Below are 16,898 nucleotides of genomic sequence, written 5' to 3' on the forward strand. Positions count from 1 at the left end.
TATAGTTTTTGTCTCTGACTTCCCAGTTAGATTTTATTTTATATAGGAAATATAATTATGTTCTGGGGACGAAGCATCAGACAGTACAGTGCAGAGACAGGCTACTTAGTAACTGTAGTTTTACTGTGGGACTTTGACCTATCAAGTACTCTACCTTAACACGTCCTTAATTACAGTACATAATTGACTATGCCACTGAGGATTAGTAAAATAATTAAGGTAGAGCTGGGACAAAGGCTTGCAATGGAGCTGAATTTAAGTAGCAAGATTGCTTTTCTCTGATCTAGAGTATCCCTCCAATCAGAAGACAAACATTCCAGCTAACATCTTTACCTGCTGTAGGTTAATGTACTGTAATCCTTGCCACAGCATCTCCTGAGGGTATCATTGTACTAGCAAGGGTTTGTACTAGAGCTCTATCTGTCTTTTCAGTCTTTGAAAAGACCTTAAGGTTTTTCTCTGGTTCCATTGCACCAGGGTGGACTATGTGAATGAGTTTGATTGAGACTCCCAAGGGCTTTAACACTAAAAAAATGAGTTTTGGGACTAGCTGGTTCTTCAGGAACAATAATGCCTGGATAATCTCCCAATGACAAAATTAATTTCTGTCACTTAGAGGACGAAGCTGTTTTGTCAGAGGTTAATTGCTCTGGACACATTACATGTAGACCAGAAAAGAGGTGCTGTGTGGTTTTACAGTGACTCGAAATTTACACTTCGAAACCATCTGCTAGGAGTTCTTAAAATGTCAGTTCTGATTAGCCTAATGAACAGAGAGTGATAGAATCTTCAAATTCCTTTTTTTTTCTATTAATGGGTCCTTCCTTTATTTGCCAGACAGCACTGAATATGAAGGCCCTGTACGTGATTATGAGTGGACTGCAAGCCAGGTATTCACAGAGGTTATTAAAACACTCCCAATATCTTAAATGGAAAAAATTGAACATGGGGATTACCAGAATTTAAGCACAGTAAAGGCAACACAATGCTGTAGAATGTGGTCCTGAGTTATAGTTTAAAACCAGGTTACATCAAAATCTAGACACAACAATCAGTCGCATCTCACAAACCCAGTGCTTGATGCTTGATGCAGCACTCCTGCTTGTGACGAACTTGGTTTTACCCATTGGAACCTCACCATTATGTAACTGACTTGTATTCTGAGATTACTTGAGTATTAAATGTAACAAATGCTGTTATCAACAAAATGTGGCACCTGTGTGATAAGCCTTACAGTACTGAAAAAATGATAACCAAATGTTTGATATATGATCTAGGCGGTGACATATACACCAAGTTGGTACAATATAACACATCCACTTATTACATACAGTACTGTGCACAGTATGCACAGCTCAAATGTGCTGTTACAGCAATATAATGCAGAACCATTGCAGTGACTCATACAGCAACTGTGATGTGCATATTTGATAATGCAAAAAGTTTGAGGAATATTAGGGAGTGTATTTCAAACAAAAGTGAAAAAAGAAACTCGTGCACAACAATAGTTGAGGCGCTGTCCAATACACCTCAGTAAAGACAGCCAATTAAGCCTGCACACTTTCTCTTTTTTTATTAGAACTCATCGATGTTTTGGTACAGTATACCGCACACAAACCTTCATCAGGACACACGTTTCCAGTGTGTGAAAGCTTATCTCACCGTCAGCAGGGAGAGGATTCAGCAAGAGTACAACATTCTTATGGATAAGTGATTTGAGGTTTAGAGAGGTATGTTTAAAAAAATGTGAATTTGCTTAATGCCCAGGAAGCTGGGGGGCTTCTACTAGTCCAGCAGTAATGAGATCTGAATAGAAAAGGGCAAATGACACTAATGCAATAAAAGAAAAAAAAACGAAAACCTGACAAACTGCAAAGGACAATTACTGCAGTTTGAAGCCAAAACCTGTTGTGTGAGAACCTCTGTGCTCTTTTCTTATTCAAAGTTATTCAAAGGTTTGGTAAAGTGTAGCCGAGCAAATACAGTATGCTAGACCTTACACAATACTGCCATTAGATAAATGATAATACAGCAGCAATTTCCCTAAATACCAATGCCATCCATTATGCTGCTGTCACAAATTCAATGTACTATATCAGTATGTGACTGTACTGTGCCTCTTGTCACTGACCCACTTTATTAATGACAACAAATTGCAACCACATGCATGGTCCCATGAGGAAAGAAGAGAACAAGCTGTTTCAAAGAGCTGTGAACTGTGGCAATCTGCTCACTATATTCTTATAATGCATATTGATTCACATCAAAAACGTCTGCCTTCAATGATGATAAATAGCTCTGGAAGCAGCCTGATGTTTACCTGGGATCTGGGAATAATTTTGAGGTCCAGCCTTTCCAATGAGAGATAGTAACAAAATCTGAGATTGCTGCTACTACTAGCCAGTGAAGTGACAGTAAAAAAACATTGAGTTCATGCATCGCAGGTAAAGGATATAGTAAAGGCATTTGCCTCTATAAGAAAAGGAGCTTTTAAAATGCATCCAATGAAGAATTATGTCCGTTTCGCCACTATGAGAACCAGTTATTGCTTATAAATTTAAATATTCCTGTAATTCACAGGAAAGTCATTGAGTGTGCTTACTGACTCTCCGGTTAGCTCCAAAAGCTTTTAAAATACATGCAGGCAATAGGTTTATGTAGGTTTAGGAGAGATGTTGTAATCTCTTATCAGTGACTTCTCCTGACTGTTACCTTGATTTACACTAACACAGAGTCACTAAGAACAGAAAATGTACAGTATTAGGATCCCTGTATTTCCAGCACAGGCTGCACTGTGGCACAATGTTAAGCATTGCTGCCTTGCAGATTTGGCTTCAGGGTTAATTTCCAGGCCGGAGGTGCTACCTGTGTGTTTTTGTGTTCTAGTGTTCACGTGGGTTTCCTCGGGGTGCTCTGGGAAAATGGCCCTAAGTGTGAGTGGGTGCACGTTTGTGTCTGTGTGCCCTGCAAAGGACTGGTATCCCACCCAGGGGGTACCCTGCCCTTTCCCCATTGTTTGCTGGGTTAGACTCTGGCTCCCCCGCGACCCCCACTCCCTGGCAACCCTAAAGTGAAAGAAGGAGTTAGAAAATGGATGGATGGATATCTCCGATATATTGCAGAAGAAGAGACGTTGTCAGACATCAATGCAAACTCAACTACTCGGGTGAACTTAATTCTCTCACACAGTTTTTAAGTTCATCCCTACACATTGCAGTTCAGTTTGAACGGGGGATACACTTGATAAACTTCATAAGTTTTTTTTTTTTTAGTTTGGAAGAATGCTGGCGTCGTCTCAGCTGTTACCGAAAGGTGGATAACCTGCATCGAGTGACAAACTAAACGACTCCACCTGTGTGAAGTACTCCTCATTAGCACTCAGTAGTTCGCTTGAATTTGTGGGCACTGCTGAAGGGGAAAATGGTCAAAACTGATAAAGCCTCCTGTAGCACCACAGACAGCGACGTCGTAATAACGTTCCTGATTTTCTCCTCATAGGCTCTGGCTGCCAATGCTTTCATTCTTATCTTCACGGACACCTTTAGCTCATACAATAAAAAAGCTGAAGTTAATGTTTCAGTGCTGTGCAGTGTGGCTTTATCTTTTAAAAATGTCATTAGATCCTTTTGTTCCATTTCTTTTTTTATTTTGCAAGGGGTATGGGCTGGAGAATTCCCAGTAGACTAAAAGTTACTCCAAAGGGACTTTCTGATAAAAGTGTTGTTTGCCTGATAAATAAAAAACATCAGGGAATGGTTTGAAAAGTCAAGGTGTTACTTACCTCTGCTTTCCTCCAGATCCTTCGTATTCCTTCCTTTGAGTGCCCGATTCCACCTGTTGGCATAGTCCCCTCCTCTCCCTCTTTCTGGAGCATCCAGGGAAGCTGGCTTCAACCAGGGTGGGCTATACCGCCTTGGCGGCCTCTGGGTCTCCTTGAAGACCCTACCAATGAGGCCCAGGTTCTGTGCATCAGGTCCGTTTGCTGTCTCTCCAGCCGCTGGCCCCTTACTGGCCTCGGCAGTCTCCCCAGCAAAGCCAGAGTGCAGGAACACGAGGCTGCCCGCCGTCAAGTACAGAATGATGAAGGAGAAGAAGCGTACCGGCTTCCTTCGGAAGTAGCGCTGGAGCTTCAGCAGTAACCTAGCCATCCTTTGCCCCTCTGCCCCTCAAACTCTGGACGCTGGGACCAAACATAAAGCAGTCAGTCTAGTAAAAAGGTACTTGTCGCCCAGTTAAAAGGATAGTCCCCACAAAACAAACAAACAAAAGAAGGTAAAACTCAAAGAGCTCGGCGGAAACTCTGTGCACTTGATATTCCGCTTTAGGAGAAAAAAAAAAGAAAATTCTGTTGACATCAAAAGATGACCACTTTCTCCTGTGTTGTTCTGCGGTTTGCATAGTATCTGTTTCCCATGGTTAAATGTATCCTGTGTCGCTCCGTCTGAAAACCACCCCCCCTATTTAAGTTCCTGCAGAAAGCCCAGGAGACAGGGCTGATGGAGGGTTCATGTCGTGAAAATTGAGCGCTCGCCGGTGGTTTGAAAGATGATCAGTTGATGCAGCTCCTGCTCTGTTATCAAGGCAGGGACACAGCTTCTTTGGAGCATTTTTTCCCTCCTTCTAATGAGAATGGCTTTGTCTGCACTCCTCTGCCAGCGCACCCGGATGCTGATTCCCATGTACAAAGTGCTGACTGATATCCTTTAGTTTTAATAAGACGCCATTCAGGATGCCTCAGCCAGGGGGGATGAGTTCAGCATCTGCAGGCAAAATCAGATCTGTCAGTTTGTTTTGTCCCCCATGTGATTGCTTTACTTTACCTGATCTGTGTTCCTCTCTGGATCTGGGGGAAAAGATCTTATTCAGAAGCCACAACAAAAAAGTAAACAAAAGATGTTAAGGAATGACACTGACACCTTTGTTTTGCCTACAGTTTTCAAGAGAGTCCATTCTTGGTTGAATGGTATTATGATTCGATCACCCTAACAAATCTTTATTTGTGGAAGGGAAGAGGTGTCATGCGATACATGAGCTTTGAAAGATATAAAATATCCAGATAGCAATACTGACCACACAGAGGCATTTTGTTGATCTTGCTTTAATTGTCTTCGGCTGTAATTAATGAAGTCAAAGTAGAGTGTAATTAACAAAAACACTTTGTCTGAGTGTAACATAAAAAAACAAGTTAAGTGATTCACTTATACTGGTAGTTTGTCTTAAGTACAGTACCAAACTCTGAATTTTGAGTTTGAAAAACTTCAAATAAGCTTCCCTGGCTGTCACATTCTAGCACATGAAGGTACATTTTATTCTTGATTTTTAAATATGAGATTTCCACAGCACAGAACACAAACAGATTTTAAAGCAGAATTTTTCCTTTTGACTGAAAACCACAGGCTGTTCTCCCTTGCTATAACACAAACATCCTCCAGACCTTCACTGGTCGGAAATTTGGTACAACACACCTTCACCACCATAAAGACTACTAAACTATATTTCAGACTGCTAAGGCCCCTCATCTTCAGCTTTATTGCGTAATATACGCTATATAAATCCAATTGCTCAAATTAGTTATGAGAAAAGTGAGAATGTAAGGCTTCAGAAACTCTAGCAACAAATGAAATGAAGCCGCTAAGCTCCTGACTGTTTACCTGACTCCTAGTGCATAAATTATTCTCGAACTTAAGGTCAGAGTTTGGGGGTTAAGTTTAGGGCTTTGGATGTTCTAATGTTTTAAGTGCTTTTTGGGCTAGTACGTCCTCTGATCATAAAACATTTTTCCTACTAAATTTGGACTTTGAATAATAGGGTTTACTGTAAAAAGACATTTGCATTATTTCTCAGTGAGACTGTCCAGGTTGACATCTGCCTGGGTGTAAAGTCAAGTCTGCACCTTCACTTGAAAGTGATTTTCAGTTTTATTATCTTATGAATAGCAGACATGCTAAAAATAGCATGTCACTGAGCCCTTTTAACTATTAAAATACCTTCAATTTTCTTTACTATATTGTACATTTACATCAGAATATGTAACTTTTTAAGAGCACATCAGAATAAATCCACTGAAACACAATGTCATGTCAAGAGGACCTACAGTACACAACATTATGTTTTTACAAGAACTGTACTGTATCTCAAAGCCATTCAAGAATACATACTGTATAAATTATTTTTTTTAAGACTGATAATTGTTGTTGAATTGTAGCACACACCTTCAGAGTTCCCTATTTTTTATCCTTTCTGCAAGGGACAGAATGATGGTTGCTAGCCAACATACCACTGAGCCATGCCATAATTTGTCTGTCCTCTGCACTGTATACCATCTGTTTCAGGTGCTTTTTAACATGGCCAGCTTTTAATGCATTTTTGATGGCTGTTGTGTGATGGGTTTATTACAAGACGATTTGGATGTGATGTGCATCATCTTCTAATGAATGGCTTTCACAACAAAACTTGGAAGAAATTAGGACGTGTAACAGTCTAATAGACTTTACCTTGAAGCCCCAGATAATCTTGTCTCATTTTTGGTCTCGACACTAGAGCTCAATTGCTATAAAAAAAGCAGAGTGGTTTTGCTTTAGCCAACTCTATCTTGCTGCTCATCACATTCCAAACACTGTTGGCAGCTCACTGGGAAAGTCACACAGCCTTCTCCTCCTAAACATGATTTAAAATTTTGAAGTGGTGTTGTCAGGGTGAGAGTTCCCACAGGAATGGAACTTTCCAATTGGCTCATCAACACTGGCTGCTATTGCACACTGTTTGCTCCAGCACACCCAGCAGAGCACCTGTATTACCTGATACTATACTCCCCCAGTCTCATTGCCATGACTGCAAGGGAACCAAAAAGTCAGAACTCCTAGGGCTAGCATGTAACCTTTGAAGCGTTCAACCTTTGAAGATACGAGGTTGGTGTATGGATACCAGAACCCAGCTTTGATCTCTGGAGCCCATCACTGATGCCTGACACAGGCTTGAAAAGTTGAGTGAGTCTGGTGATCTTTGAAAGAAACATTAGAATCCTGAGCCATTATTACACAACCTACTGTAAGTGCTTTTTTTATAACAAACCCACACGTTTTTCTCAGATATTTTTCATTCCTACTGTCTTTTGTTCTTTCATTCATTTTTATAGTCTATCTTTGACATTGACATGCCACAGACGGTATGCAATTTGATTGCATGTTCATCCACACCACCGTTTTTCTGTATCAGGGTTGACCAACCCTGGTCACTGAGGGCTCCCGTGCCTGGTTTTAAAACAGCAGAGCTGCGAGAGATGGTTAAATTAGTCCAATTCAGCCAATTAGTGAGTTGATTGAGGTCATTAAGAGCTGAGCTGGAATGGAATGAATATCTGGAGACACATATCATCTCTCATGGATGAGGACTGCATAGCCCTTCTCTCTCAGTGTAGCAGCTTCTTTCAAAGGAAATTTCAAAAATAGCCCTCGTCCAACTCTTCTGAGAAACAACAGACATGTCTGTCAGGCTAGACATACCGTGTTATTATTATGTGATCAATTAGGAAATCATCCTATCAGTGAGAGCTTAAATAAATGTCATTCTTTTTTTTTCTGAATGTGTACGAAGTTATATAAATAATTTGCTTATCTTGTCATTATTTGTTTCCACACAAATCAAACCTACATCACTGGCAACGAAAGAAAGAGAAGCAAAATAGGTTGTTCAAGTTGAAATGATAAAAATCTTTTCATGAACATGACACATATTAGGGAAACATAACACCTTTGAGTCACAAATGAAACAAGTCAGCTTTATTTTCAACTCCGAGTTAGCCTGAATTGCCAATTCACAATGCTTCCAATGATGTGCTTGTAACAGTCCAAAATCCTTAACTATTGCAAGAAAGAAAGCCATTTAATTACTGGCAATCAAAACTGTGACAAAATTATTTGAATTGCACACCTGTTTCCTGTAAATATTATAGCATTCCAATTTCTAAAGGAAAGATTAAGAGACAGGAAGAATACCGTACACTATCAAAACTGCATCACAAGTAATAAAAGGTACCTTTTTAAAAAGTTATTAGGTGTAACTAATTAATTTTTCATACTTTAGATTTCATTAAAATTCACTACTGTGAGTTTTATATTTGATGCCAATCTTATTTCCTCCCATAAAAAAACATTGATCTAAGGCTTCCTGCTCAAAACAGCAAATGAACGTCCTGATTAACGTCCGGGAGTCAGGAGTCCTGTCATTGCTTTCCACCCAGCCACAGCTCTGTCTCAGGGAATCTTATCTTTGACAGATCAAACCATCCACAACCTCAATCACACGAAATGATAAAAAGTTGTGGCTGTCTAGGTGCAGTCTTTTAATCATCTCTCTGCTGACAAAACTCCTGTTCTGCCTCCCTCCCAGTGTTGACGGCATTTTTTATCTCGCCGGGGAAATTAAGTGGGACCATGGACTCACACCCCACACTCAAGATCAGAGAGTGCTTGTTGATGGAAGACATGTCAATATCCCAACATATTCCCAACAAAACTTCCTGCAGTATCCTGCAATAACACTATCATATTCTAGCAAAAGAGCACAAAGTTCCAAAAACCATGCATATGTGCAATATACTATATAAGGTTCATTTTTGTTCTTATATTCTTATCCTTTTGTTTTTATGTGAACACAACAGGAAGAATAAGACAGATGAGAACTATAAAATCATTTACTATCTAATAGAAGTAATGATAATAATAATAACTGCTTACACTTACATGCGCTTTTCTGGACACTCCACACAAAGTTCTTTACAGGTAATGGGGATCCCCTCCTCCACCACCAATGTGCAGCCCTAATCTAATAGAAGCATAGCCATTACAATCTTCACAAGCCTAGGACAGGGGGTGGGTGCTACAGTACGATGTTCAGACATCATATAGTTATTTTCCACTGATGATGGGATAGATATTAGCGCAGAAGGGGGCTGTAGAAATTCCCTGTTGATGGTAAAGCATTTTGGAGAGAGTAAGGGGGGGATAAACCAACTCACTGGTGTGTACATGAATGAAAATACATTCCAGAATTTGTTCTGGAAGAAGAAAAGACTTTACTGCTTGGGATCATCATTTTCAGAGCCGTTCTGTTAACAAGTAGTAGTGTTTTTATTTCTTGAAAAAAAATCCAGCAGGATTTATTCGTTGCAGACCTTTGTATCTGGATTGCTTTCATACAGTGCATTACCACATTCAGGGTTCAAGTTTAATAAAAAGAAGACATAAAAACACAAAAAGTGATTATTCTGCATAGCCTGTTCTAGATTATTTTTTCTTGCCCGTGCTACTAACACATTTTTGTCTTTCCATGCAGACAAAATACAATATTTTCTTATTACCTGACAAGTCTATGTCGCCTTCAGGCATGCACTTCTTACAGACGCTCAATAAGATTTAAGTCCAAAGGCCATTAAGGCAGTGTTGGAGGTTGTTTTGAGGCTGTGCAGACATCTCGCATGATGGATAGGAGTCTTGTCACCTCTGAAAATTGCCATCTCACATCCATAGGCAGTGTAGCACGATGAACAAGGAGCAGAGCTTTTATTCTCTAGTGTGAAACATTACATAAACAGTACACATACTGTATTGTCCAGTTTGTACTGCATGTGTGCATAAGTTTCACTATCCACTGAGCTTAGAAAAAGACAGACATAGAATCTCCAAGGGTGTGCAATGTGCTTTAAATCTATTTTTCGAATTCACTGATTTCATTGGCAGATGGTACAGTACATGACCTGTAGAAAACTATTTACATTCTGGACAAGATATCAAAAACCTTAGGATGCTTTCTAGGCACAGTATTCTGCCTGCCTGGCTCACTCACTGACAAACATGGCAATGCCACTTTTACAAGAGTGTTTAGACATACAAGTAGATCAAAGGAATGAAGGGGCATTGTTTAACACGCTCACAGTAAAAAAATCAATTCTGTAATATAGCTACTGTGTTAATACAAAAACACTTTCACGCCAATTAAATAAAATTAATTGAATGCTAGCTGGTGCTCTGATATGAACAAGCGTTTTCGTACGTGTGCGTGTCTTATGTTTGAAACCTAAAAGAGATTTCAAACTAACCCAATGGCCACCTTTTGAAATTGACAATATTCTCTCTCACAGCTGAATTAATGTGTGCATGTAAAAAAAAAAACTGTTTTACCTGCTCCTCCTGCTGGAGCTCCATGACTTCACAGCTCGAATGTATTTTTTGGGAAACAAGTGGAAAACACCAACATGACAGAAACACCTACAGTAGGGATTAGAGAGTTGTGAAAATGCTAGCCATTCCTAAAAATGCTGTACTTCTGTGAAATGCCTGGAACAGACCTGATGAGCATTTAAAAACCTTGATTTTAATTTTGGTTTGAAAACAACGTCCTTTTGAATTTATATTTGAGCTGCAAGACCTCTTTCAAACATCTCTGGATTCCTAGACTGATGTACAGTAGGAAGAAACCACAAAAAAGATGCTTCTGATTTGTTTATTGCTCAAATTCTATTTACCAGCTGCACAGTTAGTCATAAATGACTCAAACCTGGCTTGTTAAGAAGCCTATAGTACCATAAACTGCCTCTTAATAAAAAAACAGTTGAACTCTGAGCTTGTTGTACCCCTTGAGTGAGAATTTAAAGCTCTTCAAAAACATTAAAAACAAGTTTGAAAGTAAAGAAGGTGAAAGGATTTTAGCAGCCAAGTCACGGCAAAGCCATCAGTCTACAACCACAGGCAGAAACCTCCGATTGGTCATTAATTCAGATTCATAATAAATGAGCCAGCAAATATTTAATCAAAGTGGATTTTCGGGAGAAAATGTCAGAGTTAATCATCGCACACAGTCCGTGAGATCGTGCGCAAAATGAAGACAGGAACTCTATAAATATACTTTTATCTGTCACAAGGCACTTGAGTTTAGTGACAATCCACTCTCCACAGAAAAACAAAACTGGAAGTTTTTTTTTACTCTTCCTTCAAGACAAATCGAATTAATCAAGACTCTTGAAAAACCATCAGCTGTACGAAATCTAGCATGCCTCTCTTTTTCCATCTGAAGTTAGTCGAAGCAAAATGTATTTAGGTGGCAATACATCAGGGTTGGTGGTGAGTTCACATCATCAAAATGAATACAGCTCTGTGTGCACTTGTGCGTTTTCCAAAAAGCAAAACTTGAAACCACGATCATTTGTCACAAAGAACATATAGCCAGAATGCTTGCACATAGCAGTGATTTCTAAGCCTTCCCAAAGGCAGAATCAGATTATGATTCAGGGATATAAACTTCAAGATTAAACTTCCTGGACTGCTTCTTTTATTGTTTCTTTTCACAAAATCAGCTCTCCTCCTCACAGTGTCCACAGGGCTGTTCTCATGGCTGGCTGAGATATGACTGATCACTAATGTTAACAGCAGGAGATTCAAGATGAAAAATGTTAGAAAGGTTTAAGTAGTTTCAAAAGATGTTCCGCTCTTTTGGTTAATATTTTTTTGAAAATTGAGTTTTATATTGTATCTAATTATGGATATTCTCTTTGTTTCTTAATTTACCTTTCTCTTATATTATTCTACCTCATTCGATGCCCAATAACAATATACAATTATATGCTTACAATGTCCTATAAGCATGTGATTAGCTTTGTATCAAGAAAGAGGTGATAAAATAAGCGAATGTTTGAGACAAAAGCTACTTATTGAATGGTTAAGCACTGAGAAATGTGACCAAACCACCCCACCTCTTACAAAAACAATGTCTTGCTGGTAATGAAACCCAGCAAGGACTTTAATTAGGAAGCTCACAATAGGTCTACAAAGGAAACCCAACTGAGTTCATGTTCAGTGCAGGATTTGCCTTACTGTTTTGTTCTTTACTTATTTTCAAAAATCCTTCCTGCTTTGGATCCCTGCTAACAAGAGCAAGAGGTGTTCAGCCTGAAGAAAGGCACAGAGTTTTTAAAAAGGTCTTCTAGTGAGGTAAAAAATGAAATTATAGTAGCATGTTGTTTGGGAAGCATGAGGCTAAAGAGCAGCCTCAGAGAAAGGGTTATAGGTTTCACATTTCTTTCAAATGGCCCTACTGGGTCCCATTCTTCACATTACATGAAAAGGGCATATTAAGAGTTCAAGAGGGAGATTGTGGGGAAGACTTGAGGTGGGTAACTTATAAGAGAATATGCATTTCACCATTGAGGGCTGCGATTTCAATGAACCTATCATTCATGGGGTTTAACGCTTAAGACTATGAGATATTCACAAAATAGATATAGTGCCATGAACTCTGTGCTGTATATACAGTATATGTGAATTTATGTGTATATGATGATTTTAGCTCACTTCTTAGGTTTCTACCATAAATCAATTAAAAAGTTCGGTTTTGTGTGATTCCAACCACATGAATTATTTATGACTACACTATTTAATCCATGAGTTTTTAATTGTATTTCTTCTGAGTCTGCTTAATCCATGAATTGCATTGATTGCAGAATATTGCAGAATATAGAGTACAGCATTCATTATATTACAAAATGTTTCCATGTCAGGTGAGAATGGCATAAGTCTGTATGAGATTATACCCAAGACAAGGTTTCAGACTGGTATATTTGACGCAAAATTTTCCAGCCTCCCAGGACATCTAACCCTCAAGTTTAATGCTGATGGTTGAGACAACTTGTGACCTTGCAGAAAACTGACCATTCTCAGGCAAATTAACAAAACAGCTATGCTGAAGAAAAAGGGAACTTTGTCCCCTGATTTCCTTGATGTTAATCTTTTTCCCCAACAAACAAGCATATGTAAGTTGTATAAGCCTCAGTCCCTGGCTGAGTAACCAAATCTGAACTATCCAGGTGGAGACAAGTGGCTATTCTAGAGACCAACATGGGCCAGGTGTAGTTTGAGTAGATCACTTACACAGGCTAACATAATTTAAGAAGCTTCACAATATACTGTAGGTCAATCAGCTTTTGGAAAAGTTAGTACAGATCAGGAACTTAATAAGTAAGTTTGGGTACTGACTATGACAGTATTCCCATTAAACACTGTGGTATTAGCCAACCTGTATACACACAGCCTTAAAGATTAATGATAGGGCTTCAAATGCCTGTCAAAGAACAGACACTTTTATTCTTTACCTATTAGCCCTTTAGCGTAGGTCGGTTTATCTTGAGTGACCTTCAAATGCCACAGAGTGACTTATAATAGGATGTTGGCATTACATCTTATTCAAAAACCAAAGATCGTTTTTTTGCTAATATTCATAGTAAAATAAATCACATGACACAGACAATCTATATAGCTAATCTGTTTCTAAAGGAATGTATACAGTACGTTATCATTAGATACAATGCTTTGTTAAAGATATCCAAGACAATGTTCTCAGAATGCACCTAAGTGGGATCAGTTCATAAAAATGTAAAATGTCCCGCATTACAGACAAAAAGCAATAAAGAAGAAAAGTCTTGTAGAGCCCAGTAACAACATTAAGCAATACCTGCTCCACAACAGACATTATGAAAGCAAACAATTGGATTTTACCATTGTAACCCATCTCAATCGGATGTCAGCACTTTTTCTGCCAGAAGCACACCCTGACTTTCAATAATGGTTTGCTTTCTGCTTGAGGAGACCTCTTTGACCTAATGTAGTATTTAAATTACAGGTTTGCTGCCACTTTTGTAACCATCACGTCAAATTACTGCATTTAAAAAGATTTCAGCTCGCACTGATCTGAATGATGATATGTTTACATTACCACGCTGCAAGTTACAGTAATTGTCACCCTCGAGCCCTTTCCCCATTGCACAATTGCTCCTTTAAATCACATGAAGCATGTTCAACATATTTATTCTCAGGGAGATCCCACCAGCAGTTAAGAGACAAAGCTCTTGGAGACTGTGTCATGAAATAATGGCCTACTTTAAAGTATAGTCTTCCATTGAGCCTGGCGCCCATCCACAACACATCATGATTACAATGAGATCATTTGTTTCCTGTGCAAGAGAGGTAACATATGCAAAAAAAGCACATTGTACTGTAAGTGCAGGCAATAAAGACCCACAGAAGATGAGAACAGATTGGCATTATCAGCCCAACAGAATAGCATTGCACCATTTCATTCTGCCAAAGTATACAGTATTTTATTAATAGCAGCCTTTCCCACCTGTTGGCATCCCTCATGCCGAAAACCCCCTGAAGGCTTTTCGTCTACTTACTCATTAAGCTTCAACAACAAAAATGTTTCAGATCCATTCTGGCAGAATAATCTGCATTTCAGCCATACTGGATCCTCAAATACATGTGGATTCTCATATTCCTCACACAGCCTTTCTCTCTATTATGTTACAACCAGATTGAATCAGACTTATAACTTGAAAACAGAGATGATCCTGGGAATTGAATCTGTATTTTCCTTAATTTCCTGTAATAAGCAGTGAGCAAGTGAGCTCTCAGACACATTGCTCCAATATGCCTGTCTGTCAGAGCCATTTGTCATCTGAGACCCTGTGAGCTCCACAGACTCATACGCGAGAGCTAACACTGACTGGAGGAGCCATGTCGCAGTGATTGTACTACATGCTTGCAGGAGACTCACAATGCACAGCAGCCTAACCCACTGAAGAAAGATCTAGTGTACAAAGCTGAAGGCAGTATGTCATGTTTGCGTCCTTGTTTTTTAATCTGCACAACGCGAGTAGTAGTATTTTTAATTGATCTATTAGCCGTTTGGGCTCATCTGCTGCAGCTGTAACAAGATGCTCGATTTGAGAGGTCCCACAAATTGCTGGTGTAGAAAAGGGGACTCTAACCACCTGATTCCCATGTCCCCTTGATGAGTCTCAAGTCACAGTCGGCTCACGCCATGACATAGGTCTGCGACACTGGCAATACACTGATTGGAGTTAAAACTAGTTAAAGCTATTTGAATGAGGGGGGCAGATCGTACTGGCAAACTGACAGAAGTTAGTCTTGTGCTGCTGCAAGTACAGCCAAACCCTGGCAGCATTCTCAATTATTTGTACTCACCTGAGGAATCATGGTTACAATTAAGCTAATAATACGGAACAAAATTTAGCAATTTCTGAATTACGGGACACAACCTTTGCTCTGAACAAGCCCCCCTACTGCTCAGACACGCAGGAGTAACTATTTTGTGGCACATTTTATTAAAACTGAAAATAATACGGTTGACATACGTGACGGCACAAATACTAAGAAGTTTCACGTTTACAAATTTTGATAACGGGATCTGTGGGGCTTTGGAAAGCAAAAGCACAACTCTGTGCTGTGCCTGGCAACAGGACTCCCTGCACAATGGTTCTTGCACCTCCGCCAACCATTTTAATTAGGAAAATTTCTGATTGTATCGTATGTAGTGTCCAGTGCCAAGTACAATTAATTACTGGCCCTAATTCAATGAGTTTGGCAACGTGTTCCAATTGACATTGCCAACTTTGCAATCTCAGAAAAGTTCAGAAGTCTCCTGGGTAGAGTTTCCACATTTTTAGCTTTTTCTGATGATAACAAGTTTTCTTGATCTTTCCATAATATACATTGTAGTACATATGCAATATTCAATTCTAGGTTGACTTTTGAATCTCATGTGCAGAAACACATTGTTTTTTTCACCTGAGGAATGCTGTCAGGCTGCTTCCTACGCTGTCTGCAGCTGACAAATTGATTCATGTTTTTGTTTTTCTGGGATTTATTATTGTAACACTCTACTTGTAAAAATCAATCAAATTACATTTATGAAGTTACACCATGTTCAAATTCAGCATCAAAAGTCCTGATGAGATCATGCACAAGCGATCATAGGCTTGAGCTGCAATGTCCATGCACTGTCTAGCAGTTCATGCATTGGCTACCTATCACATTTTACTGATATACAAAATCTCCTTCTTCTGTGGGTCAGAGATCTGTGGCAGTCGAGCGGTAGAGTATTTTATTTACCGATGAATGCTGATTTGCCCATGACAGATCTAATACAAGACAATGTGTGGAGGCATCATGATGTGCATTCACAGAGTAGTGGCTCTGTGGCTTAGGATCTGGGCCCGTGATTGGAAGGTTACCAGTTCAAATCCCGTGGCTGGCAGTGGAATCCTACTCTGTTGGGCCCCTGAGCAAGGACCTTAACCCCGACTGCTCCAGGGGTGCTGTACAATGGCTGACCCTGTGCTCTGACCCCAAGCTTCTCTCCCTGTATGTGTCTCCTGGAGAGCAAGTTGGGGTTTGTGAAAAGATTAATTCCTTATGTAAGAAATTGTATATGGCTAATAAACTGATCTTATCTCTTACTGTTGACTTGTTCAATCAAACCAGTAAAATGGTATAAGTGGGATGAGATATGAAGGAATCTGCTTTAACACAAGAATGCCTTTTGTTCATACCTGTACATTTCATTGAATCTTTTCCCTTGAAACAACAACTTTTCCATTCCTGCAAGCGAATCCATGAGAGTGAATTTTCCAACAGGACAGTGCAAAATACACAGGATTACAATGACACAACTTCAGGAAAACAATGTTGACGTTTTACTGCTTGTGGACAGCTGTTTTTCTGTACCTATGTTTGAAATATTGAATTAAATGCATTGAAGCCTGCATTTCTTTTGTGAATCAGTACAGTATGTTTTGGTGTTTCGCGGTCTTTTATGCTAATAGGTCTTACCTCATTTACAGTTTATTTCTTACTGAGATGAGTAAAGAGGGATTTGCTTTGAAACAAACATACGGGAAGCAATTGCAGAAGTGAATAAAAGAGGATCTTTTACCCCCAGAGACCTGCCAGTGCTTCCGAACAACTGAGATTCATCTTGATCTGGTAAAATAAAATTTAGAATTAGAATAAAATTAGACCAAGCTAAACCCAGCCTTAGTAACACAATTT

General features: G+C 39.3%; 1 protein-coding gene across 1 annotated transcript in view; it reads right to left on the minus strand.

The window, feature by feature from the left end:
- The window catches only part of wscd2 (WSC domain sialate O sulfotransferase 2), a 77,610-nt gene that overhangs the window by 35,982 nt on the left and 24,730 nt on the right, over positions 1–16,898 (minus strand). Inside the window, exon 2 of the mRNA XM_088935988.1 lies at positions 3,782–4,760. Within this exon, the coding sequence (XP_088792114.1) occupies positions 3,782–4,148 (367 nt within the window). The 5' untranslated portion in view covers positions 4,149–4,760. The remainder of the gene's footprint in view (positions 1–3,781; positions 4,761–16,898) is intronic.

This window comes from Atractosteus spatula, chromosome 17 (genome assembly GCF_055471065.1).
Source record: "Atractosteus spatula isolate fAtrSpa1 chromosome 17, fAtrSpa1.hap1, whole genome shotgun sequence".
Taxonomy (NCBI): domain Eukaryota; kingdom Metazoa; phylum Chordata; class Actinopteri; order Semionotiformes; family Lepisosteidae; genus Atractosteus; species Atractosteus spatula.